The sequence below is a fragment of the Sceloporus occidentalis genome, unplaced genomic scaffold, assembly GCF_023333645.1.
Source record: "Sceloporus occidentalis isolate IW3139 unplaced genomic scaffold, rSceOcc1.0.p SCAF_3, whole genome shotgun sequence".
Classification (NCBI taxonomy): Eukaryota; Metazoa; Chordata; class Lepidosauria; order Squamata; family Phrynosomatidae; genus Sceloporus; species Sceloporus occidentalis.
The window spans coordinates 247,767,006-247,786,187 of NW_028316983.1; the positions used below are offsets into that span (position 1 = coordinate 247,767,006).

The 19,182-nt window shown below is 44.7% G+C and overlaps 1 protein-coding gene across 2 annotated transcripts in view; it reads right to left on the reverse strand.

Annotated features, from left to right (window-relative positions):
- SLC39A4 (solute carrier family 39 member 4) overlaps positions 1 to 13,455 on the reverse strand; it is a 35,739-nt gene extending 22,284 nt beyond the window's left edge. For both annotated transcript variants that reach the window (XM_089518137.1, XM_089518138.1), the window contains exon 1: positions 12,837 to 13,455. In XM_089518137.1, coding sequence (XP_089374263.1) covers positions 12,837 to 13,073 — 237 coding nt within the window. In that variant the 5' untranslated portion in view covers positions 13,074 to 13,455. The remainder of the gene's footprint in view (positions 1 to 12,836) is intronic.
- Positions 13,456 to 19,182: the final 5,727 nt, after the last annotated feature.

Sequence of the window (19,182 nt, forward strand, 5' to 3'; positions counted from 1 at the left end):
GCTCAAACTGCTGCACCATGTTGACTGTCAACAAGGATCCCTACAAGTTAGTAGGATCCTTGCATTGACCAAGATGCTATAAAACTGGACAGTAAAGGCTGATCTTTGAGCTCTGCAAGAGACCACCGTTTGGACTCTGACTATGGGGCCTGACTGTGGGGCCTGACTATGGAGTTTATCCCATGGGACGGATCCTGTGCAGAAACAGGGTTTAAAAATCCGGAAAAAATACTGCCAAAGTGGGTTGATTTTCAGACACATTGAGGTTAATAAGCAATAATGTGACATTAACCCAAATGGAAAGTTGACAAAGCCCACTCCTTTTTATTTTCAGGATTTCCAGAAATAAAAAGAGAGGGTTTTGTCTACTTTCCATTCGGGTTAATGTCACATTAATTATCATTAACCCTTGTGTTGTGTGAAAATCAACCCGCTTTTGTGGGTTTTGTCCACTTTCTGTTTGGGTCAACCCCCAGCATCATCTGAAAATGTACCCACTTTTGCAGTTTTTCCCCAGTTTAAATTCAGTTTCTGCACGGGATCCGTCCTGTATAATAAAATCCCATGTGTGACCCATCCAGGCTTCCAGTGCAGCCTTCATTGCCACCATTGTTGTTGCTGTCATTGTGTGTTTCCAAGTAATTTCCAACTTATGGGAACTCTAAGGCCATATCAAAGGGTTATCTGGGGCTGAGAGTGTGTGACTTGCCCAAGGTCTCCCAGTGGGTTTCCATGGCCAAGTAAAGAATTGAACCCTATGGAGACCAGGGTTCAAATCCTGGCTCATCCAATGTAATCCACTGAGTGATCCTGGGCAAGTCACATTCTCTCAGCCTCAGAGGAAAGCAATGGCAAACCCCTCTGAAGAAACTTGCCAAGAAAACCCCATGATAGTTTCGCCTTAGGGTCGTCACATGTCGGAAACGACTCAAAGGCACACAACAATAACAACAAGCCTGGAAATGTAACTGAAAATCCATGCTGGTTGGAAAATGCTAGCCTCCAAAAAGTAACTTTCTCCAAGCACTGAAAATCTCTTTAGAAGAAAAAGAAGGACCTACACATTTTCCGCTGTTTCCAGATAGCAGTCCTCTGTCTAGCCTGGACCATGCTCAGAAGCCAGGCACAAAGGCCAAACTGTGGGTGTTTTCTGTTATTATCAGCACATGATGGAGCATAAATGACCCAGGTGGCAGAACCTGAACCCATGCTCCCCGGCTCCAAAGTTTCCGAAGGCTTATCTGCTTAGCCAGCAACTGAACCCATCTAGTTTGCGTGGCTCAGGAAAACAACACTGTCCTTGAATCTTGCCCGGCTGATCTGCTGTTTGTCCAGCATGAATGCTTGCGTCCTGCAGGTCCATTTGGGGTGAGATGAGGCAGACCCCTCCTTGCCTTCCAAGAGAAGAAAGGTGTGTGCCTTTTCTGCCCAGTCCCTAGTTCATTACCTACTGAGCCAATGCCACATTGGCAGAGTAGTGAATCTGCTCTGGGTTTTAGACCGAACTTAAGGGAGGTATCCAAGATGTTGAAGCCTATCCCCTGCTGCACCCAAAATGGGATACTACCTCGGATAGTTCTCAGGTCCTTTTCATGGGGAGGGGCTTTCTGGTGAATATTAATTGTGTTTATTTACCCATATATACTCGGCTATAAGTCAACCTCACATATAAGTTGAGGGCAAGCTTTGGGGCCAAAATTATGGATTTTTATATGATCCGTGGATAAGTCAAGGGTAAAACTTGACTTGCATTGAAAGAAGTAAAGGATGAAGTGCAAAACAATGTTCTTTCCAATATAGAAATTATTCATTCCGAAAGAAAATAACTGTGATAGCCATTCTGTCATCTTGAAAATACCTAAAGTATCTAGAGTAGCAGTAGAAAAATGAATATCAATTTGGGGGCTTTCAAAGTTTGGAATTGGCAGAGCTCTTAGAGTATTATGCTTTGAAAAAGTAATTTATTCCTCTTTCTTTTTTGCAGTGTTAAAAAGTTACTCATTTTTTGTTACTCATTGCAGTGTTAAAAACAGGGAAGACAAATTCCAAGAGTTGGGGGAAGCACCTCCTTTTCCCCGGAGGGAGTCACATGATTTTAGACTCGCACTCTGAAAATATTGTGGGCCCTTGGTATGCGCAGAGCTTTGGTTCCAGGACGCCTGTGGATACCAAAGTCCATAGATGTTCATGTCCTATTCCAGACAATAGGGCATTATTGTTGTTGCTGTTGCTATTGTTACAGCGGACCCTTGGTATCCCCTGGGGTTTGGTTCCAAGAGCTGCCGTGGATACTAAAATTCATGGATGCTCAAGTCCCATTATATATAATGGGGTATTACAGTGGACCTGTCCCTTGATATTTTCTGGGCTTTGGTTCCAGGTTCACCTGTGGATACCAAAATCTGTGGATGCTCAAGTCCCATTATATACAATAGGATATTATTATTATTATTATTGTTGTTGTTGTTGTTGTTAATGCAGTGGACCCTTGGTGTCTTCTGGGCTTTCCAGGATCCCCTGTAAATACCAAAATCCATAGATCCTCAAGTCCCATCATATATAATAGGGTATTATTATTGTTATTGTTACCATCATCATCATTATTATTAATGCAGTGGACCCTTGGTATCCACTGAAGTTTGATTCCAGGACCTCCCATGGATACCAAAATCCATGGATGTTCAAGTCTCATTATATATAATGAGTTGTTATTATTATTATTATTATTATTATGACAGTGGACTCTTGGTATCTTCTGGGTTTGGGGTGATAGGTTCCCCAAGTCCAGGGATGGAGATTTGTCAACCAGTCCTGGACGGGGTCACACTTCCCCCAAAGGACAAAGTGCGCAGTCTGGGGGTTCTTCTGGATCCATCACTACAAATATCATTTCAAGTAGATGCGGTGGCCAGAAGCGCCTGGTACCAACTTCGGTTGATATGCCAACTGAGTCCCTCCCTGGACTGAAAGGACGTTGAAGCAGTGGTGATCTCTCGTTTAGACTTCTGTAATGCTCTCTACATGGGGCTACTTTTGTATCAAGTTCAGAAACTTCAATTAGTACAAAATGCAGCAGCCAGACTGGTCACCGGTACATCTAGCACTGACCATATAACACCAGTCTTAAGATCTCTTCACTGGCTGCCGATTAGTTTCTGGGCGCAGTACAAAGTGTTGGTCATTACCTTTAAAGCCCTATATGGCTTGGGCCCGAGTTACTTGAAGGAATGCCTCTCCCTACACACTCCTCCCCGCACTCTCAGAACAACTGGGAAGAACCTATTGGATTGTCCAAAGACTAGATTGAGATCTACTTCCCTTAGGGGCATTCACGGTGATGGCTCCCAAATTGTGGAATGGCTTGCCGGAGGAGATCCGTCTCATTACCACCTTAGATGCCTCTAAGAAGGCAATCAAGACGGATCTCTTCTGGCGAGCCTACCCCCCCAGACCTGCTTTAACAGCTTAAGATGATGCTTCACTCAGAAATTGATGAGGAATCAGATTTTGATATTGCACATGTACAGGTATTTTAATGTGTTTTTAAATTTTGCTTTGTATAATGAGAATGTACTGTATTTTCCGGCGTATAAGACGACTCCCAACTTTTCCAGTTTAAATATAGAGTTTGGGATATACTCACCGTATAAGACTACCCCTCTTCCAAGGCACACCAAATAAATTTTTTTTTAAATCTGATTTGGTTTCAATATGGTAATTTTAATTCAAATGACATGCAGGTCCTTAGCAGGAAACCTTGTTGTATACAAAGCCTGCTTGGACTGATCAGCTCTCCCTGCCTGCCCAGCCCTCCCTGTCTCCAAGACTATCAGAGCGGTAGCTGCTTTCATACGATGGCCGCATACGGCAGGGATGCGTCCGCGGCCATTTTTTAGCTCCCCCCACCATATGCGGCGACCGCAGATTCTCCAGTCTGGCACAGAAGTTTCAGCACCTGCCCTATAAGATGAAACCCGGTGTATAAGACAACCCCGACTTTTGAGAAGATTTTCCTGGGTTAAAAAGTAGTCTTATACGCCAGAAAATATAGTATTTTAACTATGTGTAACTTTATATTTGTGTTGTACTCCCGCCTCGATCCGTAGGGAGAGGTGGGATATATAAATATATTATTATTATTATTATTGGTTGCAGGCTTCCCCACGGATACCAAAATCCATGAATGCTCAAGTCCCATTGTATAAAATGGTGTAGTACGATGGCATCCCTTATATCAAGTGGCAAAATCAAGGTCTGCTATTTCAAATTTATATATTTTTAAAATATATATATTTATGATCTGTGGATCTGGAGGGCTGATTGTAGCCTAAAAGAGCCAGTCAAACCCTCAGAGGCCTCCAAAGGGAACAATTGGCTACTTCAGCCCCTGGTCTTTTGAGGGGTATCTGTAACAGGCCTATTTTACATCGACATTTCTTCAACAAGACTTGTCCTTTGATAGTCTTGGTAATTTTAAATCCGGACTTTGGTTGCACCTGCACTGCAGAAATAATGCAGTTTGATACCACTTTAACTGCTCTGGAATCCTGAGATTTGTAGTTTTGTCAGCTATTTTAGTTTTCCCTGTCAGGGAGTTCTGGGGCTACAACAAACTGCAGATCCCAGGATTCCACAGCATTGAGCCATGGCAGCTAAAGAGGTATTAAACTGCATGATTTCTGCAGGTTGCTGTTGTTATATGCCTTCATACATCATTTCCAACATTTGAAGGCCCTAAGGCAAAGCTATCACAGGGATTTCTGGGGCTGAGAGTGTGTGACTCTATGGCTGAGTGGGGATTTGAACACTGGTCTCCAGAGTTATAGTCTGGAGTAGTTTAAAAATGGATCCTAAACCCACCCCACCCCCCACCCCCCACATACACACACCTGGATGGACTGTTTGTAAGCCTTTTGAAGAAGACAACTCAAACACAGGCTGCCTCTTTAAAGTCCCTTTCACTCATCATCTTGAAACACAGAGATCAAATAGGGGGGAAAAGAGGCAGGAAATTTGAATGCCTTTGATGCACAAGAGATGAGAAAGTCCTGCAAAATTACAAAAACAGTAACAGCCAGCCCTCCCCAAACTGTTAACTGATGCTGCATCTGCACTGCAAACGTAATGCAGTTCAAAACTGCTTCAACTGCCATGGCCAGGATGACCAGATGTCACAACTTAAAGCAAAATGTAGGACATTCAAGAAAAATATAGAATATTGCTGAATAAAAATAAAAGTAGAGAACACTCATATACAGTCGTCCCACCAAGTCTGCGGACTTGGAGATCTGCGGAGGGGCAACACCCTGCATGCATGCACCCCATTCAAGCCTATGGGCTTGAATATGTGGAAGCTCAAGTCCCATTATATACAATCGATGGATGCGCAAGCCTACGGGCTTGAATATGCACAACATTTTGAATTTGCGAGGGGGGGTGGGGGGGTCCGGAATGGATCCCCGTGAGTTCCGCCACCCCACCACCATCATGGCATGCGCCCGTCCATACAGTGCTCACCATTATGATGCAAGTGCGGCACAGCGCCCAAACAGAGCTGGCCGGAAGGGGTGTCATCATGGCACGTGAGGGCACCTGTAACACCTCTTCGAGGAAGCTGCTCAGAGCAGCTTCTTTTGGGGTATGGGTCGGTGCCGCAGCATGAGGCTCCTGTGGCATTGACCCGGGGCAAACAGGAGTGGCGTTTAGCCGCCCGTCTGTATAGCTCCTAATTGCAATACTTTATATTTCTCCCTGTTGATGTTCATTTTGTTAGCTTTGGCCCAGCTTTCAAATCTATTCAGGTCATTCTGAATTTTGATCCTGTCCTCTGGGGTATTTGCTACTCCTCCTAATTTGGTGTCATCTGCAAATTTAATAAGCATGCCCTCTATTCCTTCATCCAAGTCATTGATAAAGATGTTGAATAGTCCTGGGCCCAAGACAGAGCCCTGTGGGACCCCACTGGTCCCTTCTCTCCAGGATGAAAAGGAGCCATTGCTGAGCACCCTTTGGGTTCGGCCGGTCAACCAATTACAAATCCATGTAACAGTTGCCTTGTCTAGCCCACATTTTACAAGCTTGTTTGCAAGAATGTCATGGGAAACCTTGTCAAAGGCCTTACTGAAATCAAGATATACTATATCCACAGCATTCCCTTCATCTAACAAGCTGGTAATTTTATCAAAGAAAGAGATCAGATTTGTCTGGCATGACTTCTTTCTCTGAAACCCATGTTGACTTTTTGTGATTATGGCATTGCCTTCTAGATGTTCACAGACTCTCTGTTTAATGATCTGCTCTAGAATCTTTCCTGGCATTGATGTCAGACTAACTGTTAAGTGAGATGAGGAGGAAAAGTATACTCCAGGGTCAGTTGTGAGTAGAGACAATCCTGGTTTCCTTTGGAGAGGTCCTTGTTCCAGCTCAGCCTGATCAAAGGCAGCAAGGAGCAAGATTTCTCATGTCCCAACATGTTGCAAAGTATGCCCAACAAGTTTGTCCGCTTGTCTCATTGTTTAATTGTTGCAAGACAGTCAGTCCATCAACATACACACAAGCCTTTCCATTCAGGAAAAGCTGTATGTGTGTCAGACAAACATAACACAGGAAAAGAAAAATGGTCTCAGCAGAACAAAGAAAAGGGCAGCTGGCAGCGCTATCCCCACTGTGGCATCAATAGACATGAAGCCATTTCATCTTACCTTTTAAAATCTCATTGGTACCATGTTGTTGTTGTTGTTGTTGTTGTTGTTGTTGTTGTGTGCCTCCAAGTCCTTTCAGAGTTAAGACGACCCTAATGTGAGCCTATCATGGGGTTTTCTAAGCAAGGTTTGTCCACTGGAAGTTTGCCATTCCCTTCCCCTGAGGTTGAGAGAGTGTGACCTGCCCAAGGTCACCCAGAGGGTTTAATGGTCAAGCTGGGAATCAAACCCTGGTTCCCAGACTCAGTTTCATGACAAAGGGTGAAAGCAAGTAGAGGAGACGGAAACTGGGACATTTTTGAGGCAAATGAAAAGTGGGAAGAGAGAGGATTAATTTGGGCTGTCCCTCTCAAATCAATGTTTGTGGTAGATTACAGCCAGCAAGGGATGGGTTTCTAGGGGAAAGGAAACTGTAGCCCCCCAAATTCTAAAATCCAAGACTATTTTGAAGTCAGGCAGCAGAGTTCAGACTATAAAGGTAAGAAATTGTAATTGATCCAAGTCAGACTGGTCCATCTAGTTTAGGGTTGTCAACACTGGCTGGCAGCAGCCCTCCAAGTTTCCAGCTGGATGTTTTTCTTTGCCTTCCTTACAGTTCTAGAGAGAGATGGCTTGGCATAGTGGTTTGGATGTTGGACTATAACTCTGGAGACCAGGGTCCAAATCCTGCTCAGCCATGAAACCTATTGGGTGACCTTGGGAAAGCCACACTCTCTCAGCCTTGGAGGAAGGCAATGGCAAACCTCGAAAACCCATGATAGGTTCGCATTAGAGTTGCACACAACAAGAAGAATAACAGTTCTGGAGATCTTTTGCACAACAACGCATGTACTCTGCAGTGGACTATATATATATAGAGAGAGAGAGAGAGAGAGAGATTGAGAGAGAGAGAGAGGGGGGGAGCTCTAGTTTTCGTGGTCAATATCTCTTTAAATATCAACATAAGAGGCTGCTATTTAGTGTCTTAGAGGCAAATTCTTCAGCTGCAGCCAGAAGTCACCTTCAACTTCACTTCAAGTGATTTTATGCCACTGTGAGATTTCCATGCCCCAGGGCACCATTTTTGCTTTTGCTTTTCCTTTTTAATCCAGTGGGCATCCCAAAGACATATTGCAATATTAGTACCCATAATATTTATTATTTTTAAAATAAGCCCTTCCCCACTGATCAAATGCCTGCATATAACCTATACAAGTTGAATCTGGCTTATCCGAAATGCTTGGGACCAGAAGTGTTTGGGATTTTGGTCTATCTATATTTGCACTGTCTTAAGGACATAATGAGATATCTTAGAGATGGGACCCACGTCTAAACATAAAATTCATTTATATTTCATATACACCACATAGCTATAGTCTGAAGGTAATTTTATATACAATATTTTCAAAATAATTTTGTGCATGAAACAAAATGTCTGTGGGTTTTTTGGGCTCTGTGGCCATGTTTGAGAAGAGTTTATTCCTGATGTTTCTCTGAAGATGAGATGCCAGCCACAGATGCTGGCAAAACCTCAGGAATAAACACTTCTAGAACATTGAGCCATCAGAAAGCAAAGGCGTCCTTATCCCAGCCGCACATGTGGACAATTTTGAATTTTGGAATATTTTGGAATTTGGAATTCAGAGGAAGGGAGAGTCAATCTGAATTCAGGTGAGAATATGGGGGGGGGGGGGATGCAGATTAATTCTTATCAGGGAGGAAGAATGGGGTCTGTTTAAGGCCTGGAAGAGCTATTAATAATTGACCGGATTCTGTTTGAGACTGAAGTACCCTGCAGAGCTTTTGCAAATAATACCAAATGAGTAAAGAGGTGCTTACTTGGCAAAAGGGGATGGGCATCTTGAAGGAAAGGCACGCTTGCTAACATTCCTGCACCTGCATCACCATTAAAGACTCAAATGCCCTCCTCTCTTTCTTCACACACTTTCAATCCTGTCTCCAAATTTTAAAGAGGTCGCCATGTTATGCACCAAGAATGCCGGCTTCTTTGGAGACATTGGAACCATTCCCAGACCCTCCAGTATTTCACAGATGACCATTGCGGTGCCTACGGCCAAGTCACCTGTGGTCAAGATGGCAAACGTTATTAGTGAGGAAGACTACACAAGCGGGTAAAGTCTGCCACAGTTTGCTTTTGCTTGAGCCTCCTGGGAAGTGCAAGCAGCATCTTCGCTTTTCCCTTCTGCTGGGTTAAATTGTGTGCAAACTGCTTTCGCTCTCTGCAGCAAAGGACGTTTGCTTAAAATGAAAGCGGAGGGAGGAAAGAGAATCTGGGACATTTTGAAAGCAGCTGAAAAAGTGGGATGGCAGAGGATTAATCGGAAGGGTTCCAGCCAAATTGAGACCGTTGGAGGGTATGCATTCCATGTTACTGCTTTACCCATGGACTGGACTGCATTCCACCCTCAACCCTGTCCACTGACCATATGCACCTGAACCTCTCAAGATTATATGCTATGCCTCTGAAAAAGTGGGTTGCAACCTTGAAAACTAATGCTAAAATAAATATTTTCATCTTCAAGATGCTGCATGATTGTTGGTTCCCTGCAACTATTTCTCCAGACTACAAGAACTGTCTGTCTCTCCCTTGCAGAGTAATGGCAAAGGCCCATTTTTGGAGGGATCTGTTCTGGGAGTGCATCTACTGTGAAGAAATAATGCAGTTTGACATCATTAATTCCCATGGCTCCATCCTACAGAATTCTGGGATTGATCGTTTGGTGAGGCACCAGCACACTTTGGCAGAGAAGGCTAAAGACATTGTAAAACTACAGATCCCAGCATTCCATAGGATGGAGGGATTGCACTTAAAGTGGTGTTAAACCCTTATTAATTCTCATAGAGCTTTTTTTTACTCCCCATTTTTCTTTACAAAAATCTAAGATTTTTCTGCATTTTGTGTTGTTTTGGTATTTAATATTTGTGTTAATTGTGTCCATTTCTCTCATTTTGTGGGTTTTGCACATCCATTAGACTCCCCACACTAAATCAGTGATTCCCAAACTTTGGTCCTCCAGGTGTTTTTTTGGACTTCAGCTTCCAGAAGCCCCAGCCAGCGGAACCAACCATCAGGAATTCTGGGTGCTGAAGTCCAAAACATCTGGAGGACCAAAGTTTGGGAACCACTGAACTAGATGGCCCTTGAGGTCAACTCTGTGATGCTACAGTGTCACTGGGGGATTTCCTCCTAGGTTTAAAAGTGGGATTTCCCCAAAAAAAATAAGGAAGGGAAGGGGAGAGCCAAATTCCCCTGTCACACCTGCGCTAATCCTCTTACTTATCAGCCACCAAACCCACTGACTCAGTTTGTATTTATTTCCTTTCTTTTGTTCCAGTGCCCTCTCTGATGCAAAAACCTCACTTCATTGGCCCTTGGTCACTTTGTTAATCCACTTCTTTCTCAGATCCAATTCATGTCCATTAATCTGGAATAAACTACTTTACTTTCCTGGTTCTGTCCCAGTACTGTGGCTTTAATACCCCCGTTTTATTCACAAGCTTGCAGTCAGAACAGATGGGTGGGAATGCATGCTTTTACCAGCTTTGTGTTGAGCAAGGATCTTGCATGGCTGGCGCAGCCACAGAGGAGCAAGGAAGAGGAGGTCTTGGACTCCTTCCTCCAGACGGCAATAATTTAGCATCCTCCAACATACCACAAGTGACAACCACTAACACACCCAGAGTCCATTCACAGTGCATCATCCATATGCATGGATTCAAGCATCCACAGCTTGAAAATATTTTATAATAGTATATGTTCCAAATAGCAAACCTTGATTTTGCCATTTTATATAAGGGACACACCACTTTCCTACACCAGAAATTCCCAAACCTTAGTCCTCCAAGTGTTGGACTTCAGCTCCCAGAAGCCCAAGCCAACAGTCAACAGTCAGGAATCCAGGGAGGTGAAGTCCAAAACATCTGGAGAACCAAAGTTTGGAAATCACTGCATCTACACCATTGTATTTAATGGGACTTGAGCATCCATGGATTTTGGTATCAACCGGGGGTCCAAGGAACCAAAACCCAATGGATACCAAGGGTCCACTGTATAGCACTATGATTCCACATTTTAAATGTCATGGCTGCATCCTATGAGATCCTGGGATCTGTAGTTTGTTGTGGTACCAGAGAAGGAAATGTTGGGAGAACTCTTGTGCTGCAGTTCAGGGGAAGAGACTGGGGTGCATCTACGTTGCAGAACTATCCTAACTATCCATTAAGAAGCCAAGCCCTCCCTCCAGTCCATCTGCCTTGGTCCAGGCATCGGAGGAGGAGAAGAACTGCTGGACCTGATCCCCTTCCCCACCACCTTCCCTTCTCCTTTTGTGTCGTGTCTTTTTAGATCGTAAGCCTGAGGGCAGGGAACCGTCTAATTAAAAAGATTGTATGTACAACGCTGTGTAAATTTACAGCACTTTATAAATAAAAGTTAATAGATGTCTTACTAAACTACAAATCCCACAAATTCTATAGCAACACGCCATGGCAGTTTAAGCAGTGTCAAACTGGGTTATTTCTGTAACGTAGATGCACTCCTAATCTCTTCCCCTGAACTGCAGCACAAAAGTTCTCCCAACAAGAGTTTTCCCTTGTGGAACTACAGATCCCATATGGTCAAATCCCAAGGTATACTCATGTTAGTCTGGAAAATCAGTATACAAATGTATGTTGTAGCACCTTTGAGACTAACTGAAAGAAGTTGGTAGCATGAACTACAAGAACCGTTAGTCTCAGAAGTGCTACAAGAACCCTTTGCATACAGATCCCAGGGTTCCAAAGATGAAGCTATGAGATTTGAAGCAGTATGAAACCAGAGTAACTCTGTAATGTAGATATACCCCTTATGCCTCATGCCTCATGCCAAGGAATCGTGGCCATTGTATCCCAAAGCCATTCCACCTCCTTCTGCCAATGGCAACATTCCTCTGTTCTTTGTTAGCCTGTTCTTCACTGTTTGAAGAACTCCACGGCTTTAGCTCTCAGTGAAAGCTTTCATTGCAAAACATTCTTGTCTTATAGCCTGTTATTAAGTACTTGAAAAGAGGTGAAAATGCAGGCTGGGCTTGGCGATTGTGGCATCTTAAGAACTGTGTCCCTGCGTGCAGTTTTGTCCCTGTGTCACAACACACCCCTTGAAGGCACATACCAGCTGGAACAGCATGATTCCATGCGGTTTTGAGGAATGACTCAAGTAACTTTACCAGAATGTTGACGATCACAGGAATATTGGGAGATTCCCCAGTTAGGGACTGGGAGACAAGAGAAAACAAGCCCTATCTTTTTCTTTCAGCACTGGGCAATTGTACCCACTGAATTCTTTGATAACCTGGCCCTGAGTTCGACACATCCAGAAAGTCCCAGATTGGGCAGGCAAACATGGGAAGAATGAGGATTTTGGCTGCTGCCACTTTACCTTTACTTTAACTGTTCAATGCTATGGAAGCTTGGGATTTGCAGTTTGTTGCAGTACCATGACAGGGAAAGATAAATATCTCACAAAACTACAGACCCAAGAAATCCACTGCATTAAGCCATGGCAGTTAAAGCAGCATCAAGCCACATTAATTCTTCAGTCTGGATGAAGACTTCACCAGCAAGAAGGAAGCAAGAGAGAAGGTCCCAGGTTGGGCAAGCAGGCAGGCATGAGCAGAATGAAGATTTAGGCTCCTTGCAGTATCAATGCAGTTTGACAGCACTTTGACTATTTGAATAGAATATGCTGTTTGTGGTGGCACCAGAGCCCTCCAACAGGGCTGTCTACATATCTCACAAAACGACACATCCGAGAATTCCACTGCGTCGCACCACGGCCGTCAAAACAGTGCCATACTTCATTAATTTTGCAGTGTAGCTGCAGCCTTGACCAGCAAAAAGGAAGCAGCCCTCCTGCAACCAACTGCCCTCCTGCTTCTTTGAGGGCCTGGCCTCCCCTGGACCCTCTCCCACAAGCTGACCCATCTCTCCCTGCATCCAAAAAGCAGCTAAGGCTTGTATTATTCTCCTCTGGCCAGTGACTCATTATCTGCCGTTGCTGTTAGCCCTTTGCACCCGTGGTGGAGTTTGACCCACCAGAAGCAACTGTCTTTCTCAATCTTTCTCCCTGGAGCTGGTGCTGAATTGTACCCTCTTTACCTTTCCACACGGCACCTCTGGGCACTGCGCACGAGCCGTGGCGATATTTAACAGGGCTTCCACGGTGCCCCGGGTCAGTACGCCTTCTGTGCTCGAAGCGAGGAGAGTCTGCAGATCCAGCACCGCCGGGTCCAGAGCCGGTGACTTCAGGGCAGGATGCCCTGGCACTGCCATCACAGTCCTTGCCAGGCAGAAGATGAGGAGGAGGTTGAAGGGGGCCACAGCGAAGAAGGCCATGGCTAGCGCGTAGACCCAGGAGAAGGTGGTCTAATGGAAAGCACCAAATGTGAAGAGGCTGGGCAGGTGTGTCCAGCCAGGACAAAGGCTTCTCCAGGAAAGGACTCAGCCGGGCGCCTTGGCACTCTAGTCTCTTGGCACCTGCACTCCGGTGATTGGCTCCAGGTGAGATTGCCTTGGGTTAACCATTCCACAGGACCTGTGCAGCTCTGCAGATCCCTCACCTTGATAGAGAGAGGAGGAGCAGCAGCTTCCAGTGTGAGAGAAGAAGACTGGCAAGCAAGGCAGAGGCGAAACTCAAGGGAAAAGGCAGCTGTGTAGGCAATCCCCAGCCAGGCAGGAAATAAGCAAAAACCGCACCAGTACCAGCACCACCGCAGCCTCTCTTCTTACTCAACCGGTCCCTGAGCTCACCATGCGTCTCTGTCTGGCCCTGGATGGGATGCTCCGCTCTTGCATCACCTCCAGGCTGGGAGGAGGAAGAGGTGGGTGGGAAGGAAGGTGATGGCACATGCCCCCTTCCCTTTCACAGCTTAAAAACCAGGTCCAAGCAACGTCACAGTGGGGTCAAGCAGATGGCAAAGGTGATGAATGAAAAAGCAGTCTCAAACTGCATTAATGTTGCACTGTAGATGCAGCCTTCGCCAGCAAGAAGGAATCAGAAGAATGGGGAAGCTAGATGCAGCAGTGTGCTTTTTTCTGACTCAACTGGGAAGGGCAAGATTCTGCCCCATCTTCTCCTCTCCTCTTTGCCAGATCAATAGGGTGCAAATTACTTTTGTATTTTGAATGCACAAGAGGGCTGTATCCCAGCTCCATTGCATAGTATCACTGCCTCGATTTGTCCCCTTTACTGCCACCCACACCTGTTTTAATCCAAACTGAAACCAGTTTTAGAAAAACACATTAGCCAATGTGGTAAAGTGGTTTGGATGTTGGACTACGGCTCTAAAGTTATTCATTGAATCACAGAGTTCGAAGAGACCCCAAGGGCCATCCAGTCCAATCTCCTTCTGCCATGCAGGAACTCCCATTCAAAGCATCTCCATTGACAGATGGCCATCCAGCCTCTGTTTAAAGACCTCCAAAGAAGGAGACTCCACCACCCTCTGAGGAAGGAGTTCTACTGTTCTACTGTTGGCCCTCTGTGTGTGTGTGTGTGGGGGGGTGGTGGCTTTGATTGAGAGTTCCTGCATGGCAGGGGGTTGGACTGGATGGCCCTTGTGGTCTCTTCCAATTCTACAGTTTTATGATTCTACGATTCATTGATTCTTACTCTCAGGAAGTTCCTCCTAATGTTGAGCTGGAATCTCTTTTCCTGTAGCTTGCATCCATTGTTTCTGGTCCTGTTCTCTAGAACAGCAGAAAACAAGCTTGCTCCATCCTCAATATGACAACCCTTCAAGTATTTAAACAGAGCTATCATATCACCTCTTAACCTTCTCTTTTCCAGGCTAAACATACCCAGATCCATATATATGGGTGGCGAGGCCCTCTCAGATATATACACACAATTGTCCCTCCCAATTTGCAGGGGATCTGTTCTGGACCCACCCACCCCATAAATCCAGAAAAACAGCAATATTGGAGTTGCCATTGGTTTCAATAGCAGCATGCTCCTGCATGCACACCATTTTGTCCCTCCCTGCTTGCCATCCGCGAACAGGCGAGACTGCAGACTCCAAGTTCGCAAATCGGGAGGGACAACTGTATATAATATTTTATTATATATATATAATAGATACACACACACACACACACACACACATATATATATATATACACACAGTAATCCCTCCATTTATGCGGCCTTAGAATTCACACCCTCGCTTAAGTTAAGCAAACGGAAGGGGGACATAATGGGGCGCACGCCCATGGCGCATGCCCATGGCGCACACCTACACGCTCCACCATTCAAGCCTATGGGGCTTGAATATCAGCGAGTTTCCGTTTTTGCGGGGGTGTGTGTGTCTGGAATAGATGTCCCACGAAAACAGAGGGCCAGCTGTATATGTATATATATCTGAAAACCCCCATTTTATAGATAGATAGAGACGAGAACCCCCCCCCCATATATAATATAATATTAATATAATATAAATCACTGACATGTTTGGTGAGGACATGGGAGACAAGGCTTTCTCAGTAGCTGCCCCCAGACTGTGGAACTTCCACCTACAAGACATTTGGGAAGTGCTCTCTTTCTGCTAGCGGGCAAAGAATGCCTTACTTCAGGTGCATCTATACTGTAAAAACAATACAGTTTTGACCCCGCTTGAAGTGCTGTAGCTCCATCCTTTGGCACCCAGGGATTGGTGCCTGACCAAAGGATGCTGGTGCCTGACCAAATTACAAATCCCAGGCTTCTGGTTGGACGGAGCTGTGGCAGTCAAAGTGGTACTGAACTACATCATTTCTACAGTGTAGATGCACCTTTGTATGGGGAAAATCCCTGAGCTAGAAGCAAGAGAAGATGAAAGAGACAAGAAAGGACCAGGGGACCCAAGCGACTTCTCTCCTTTCCTGCAGTGGGAACATGCTATAAAACAGTGGAACTGTGGTGCTTTATAATTTTGGAACAATTAATGGTTGCCCTTAGCCATGTATGAATATGCTTCCTTTTTTTCCTAGCTGGCTATTAAACAGATGAAAGTCATTTTCTCCATAGGCTTTTCTAGAGTTCAAGAACCAAAAGTGCCTGACTCATCCAGCCTTCTTTTGCTCTACCCATTGGAGGCCACAACCCTCTTTCCGCTGCTGGGAACGAAACCCAAGCATCCTGAATCATCCAGTCCTGGTTTCCCCACCACACCCTTTCTCTCCATTGTCAAACAATGTCAAGCCACACAACAACAACAACAACACTCTTATTTCTTACTGCATAGGACTTGGGAGGACAAGCGAAGAAGCCGATGGAGTTGAGGAGCCTCTGGTCCCTGGAGTTGCAACTACACTGCAAAATCAATGCAGTTTGACACCGCTTTAACTCCTGCTATGGAGTTCTGGGATTTGTAGTTTTGTGTGATATTTAGCCTTCTCTGTCAGAGAGCTCTGGTGCCACAACGGCCTCATTCCCACTAACAGATAAATCGGTTTGCAATCCGAATTGATGGATCGATTCAACATCAGAGTGTGATTCCCACTACATTTGCCTCAATTGCATTTTCTGGCATTAAAATAACCCACTTGAGGTTCGCATTTACAAATGAATTAATTCAAAATGATTTGGTTCCAGCTGGCTGAAGGGCAAATTTGAATTGATTCCGATCCGCTTGTGGTTCACACTTGCGTTGAATCGATTTGGTGAAAAAGACGAGGAAAAAATCAGTATAAAAAGATGTAGGTTAAAAGGTCTGGATCATGACCCCCCCCCCCTCACTGAATCACTTAAGCAAATCAATTTAAGTGGGAACCAGGGTCGTTTGAACTGGTTCAAACCGAATTGCGATCCGGTTTAAAAGGTAGTGGGAATGAGGCCAACAAACTACAGACCCCAGGATTCCATAGCATTGAGCTAAAGTGATGCACAAACTGCTTTATTTCTGCAGTGAAGATGCAGACTAAGGAAAATAATATGTAATCATTTTAAAAACCCTGAGAAGTCCACTCCTGCTTTTTAAAGACTTTTATGCTGCTGTTGTGTGCCTTCAAGTCATTTCTGACTCATGACAATCCCATTTGTGGATTTTTCATGGCAAGTTCAGAGGATGAGAAAGTGTGACTTGCCCAAGGGTCACCCAGTGGGTTTCAGGGCCAAGTAGGGAATCAAACCTTGGTTTCCAAAGTTTTAGCCCAACGCTCAAACCACTACACTCTCTTTAAAAATAAGCAGGATGACAGAGGGCTAATAGATCCCCAAAATGGGTGTAAATGGGATTATAACCCTAACTACACTATATGGTGATAACATTGCCCTACCTTACAGGGTTGTTTTAAGAAGATAAGGGCTGAGACATTTTTTTGACTGCTCTGGAAAAATAGGTCAATAGTTGGATCATACAGAACCCCTGTTTGCAAAAACGCAAGTCTTGCAGGCCCTTACAATTAACATAAGAGTTTATCACATGAAGGAGATTGGGAGTTTATTCCGTGAACGTCCCAGAAAAATTGTGTAATTACACAAAACAACACTGCACAATGTCGCACAAAACCTGTCATTATAAAGTGGTCACAAAGAAGCCTTAACACACACCTTTTTACTTTCGGGATTTCAGCGACAATGCATTTCCGATATCACTTTATTTGCACAATTGCGTGTGACAGTCATTCGCACAATTATCTGCCATTTTAAATTTACTTGCGGGATGCTTAATCTCTCTAATGCTGAAATTAGCCCCAGTGTGATAAACTCCATAGTTATGTTGTGGCATAAGGAGCCTTTTTTTGGTTTTAGAAAATCCACTTCATCCAAGAGAAACCCAACTCCAGCCTTTCCCAGTCTGGCACCCACCAACTATGTTATCCCGAAAGTAGTGGCCTAACAGCTGTGCTGTCTGAGGATGATGGGACCTGTAGTCCCTCTGAACAGTGCCAGGTTGGAGAAGACTACAGTGAGATACAGAAGCTGTTTTTCTTCAAGCAGCTGGAAGACTCCACTGTTTTTCCTGCGTCAGACTTGACACGCCGCTCCTGCAATGGTGGTTCTTTTAACTCACAAAAGAAGAAAGATCCTTCAAAGGGTGTGTGTTTGTCTCTGTGTGTTTTAATTGTGGCACCATGCACCGATCGCATAAATACTCTCTGATGATATTTGTGTGCATTTCCATCCTTAATGTCTGGATGGCATCCGAAAGATGTCAAGCCCAACTTGAAACACAAATATGAACCTCTTCCCAGCCAGGCTGTTCTTTTTGCCAGTTTGTGTCGTCCCAGTGGTGTACTGGGAACAGTGGTTTGGAAGGCTGAAATGCTGGGACCTCTTGATCAACAGTGTGACTGGCACTCCTCACAACCTCCTCATCTTGTTCCCACTGAACTTCACTGCAAACTGAACATTATCTGGGAGGAAAACAGGTTTTCCTGGAAAGAATACAGTATGTTATCAACCCTGTTGCAACACAAACTGTTTTCAGGTGGCTTGATCTTGAATGGGCAATTAAAGCCCACTAAGCTTACAAAAGACATGCTCTGTAAGCACTGCATCACTTGCATGGATCCATACAGCTGCCTGCAATTTTGGATTTTCTTGGGTGTTGTCTGTATACTCAAGGCGAAGGGGAGGAATCTCAGAGCAAGAGTGCTGGCCTGAAAACTGTGTGTGGGTGTTTCTCATTAGACATGGTGTTTTTGTTTGGATGACATACTCTACACAACTATGGCTGATGCTGAATTAATTTTGTCTAGTGACACCACCTGGGCCTGCTCTCTGCTTGATCACCAGAAACATCACAAGAAACTGTACCTGTGTCTTAGGTTTTTGACCTCCCACCCTAGCTATAGGGATTGCCATGATGAGTCCCTGTGCACTTCAGGATTTAATACTATACCACTGTTAAGTGCATTCTACTTCATGGCCTGGGGACAAAGCCAAAGCAAACAACAAACAGAAAAAGAAAATCCATGCTGTTTTGGGGATTGTAATCCTGTCCCACCCTTAAAATAATAACCAGGGACCTGCTTGGAGCCTGGGTTTGTGTCTCACCCAGGATTAGCCTAATCCTCTGGCTCAGCAGTGCCCAAGGCAGGGAAGTCAAGCGTCAGTCTCCAAAACCCCAGCAATCCTCTGAGCATGTCTTAATCTTACCACTGAATAACACCAACTATCTTCCACATACACACATCTAGGTTTTGAGAGAAGAAAATTATTAGAGGGTGCATATATACTGTAGAAATAATTTAACATCTCTTTAGCTGCCATGGCTCCATCCCACAAAATCCTGGGATTCAAAGTTTGGTGACGCACCAGCACTCTTGGGCAGAGAAGGTGCAAGACTTTGTAAAACTACACATCCCAGGATTCCTTAGGACAGAGCTACAGCATTTAAAGTGTGGTCAAACTGCATTATTTCTACACTGTAAATGCACCCAGAAAAGCAAACTGTCAGCCTCGACAGACCAGCGATAAATGCCAACCTCAGAGCAGAGTGGGGGCATGGCGTCCACACAACGC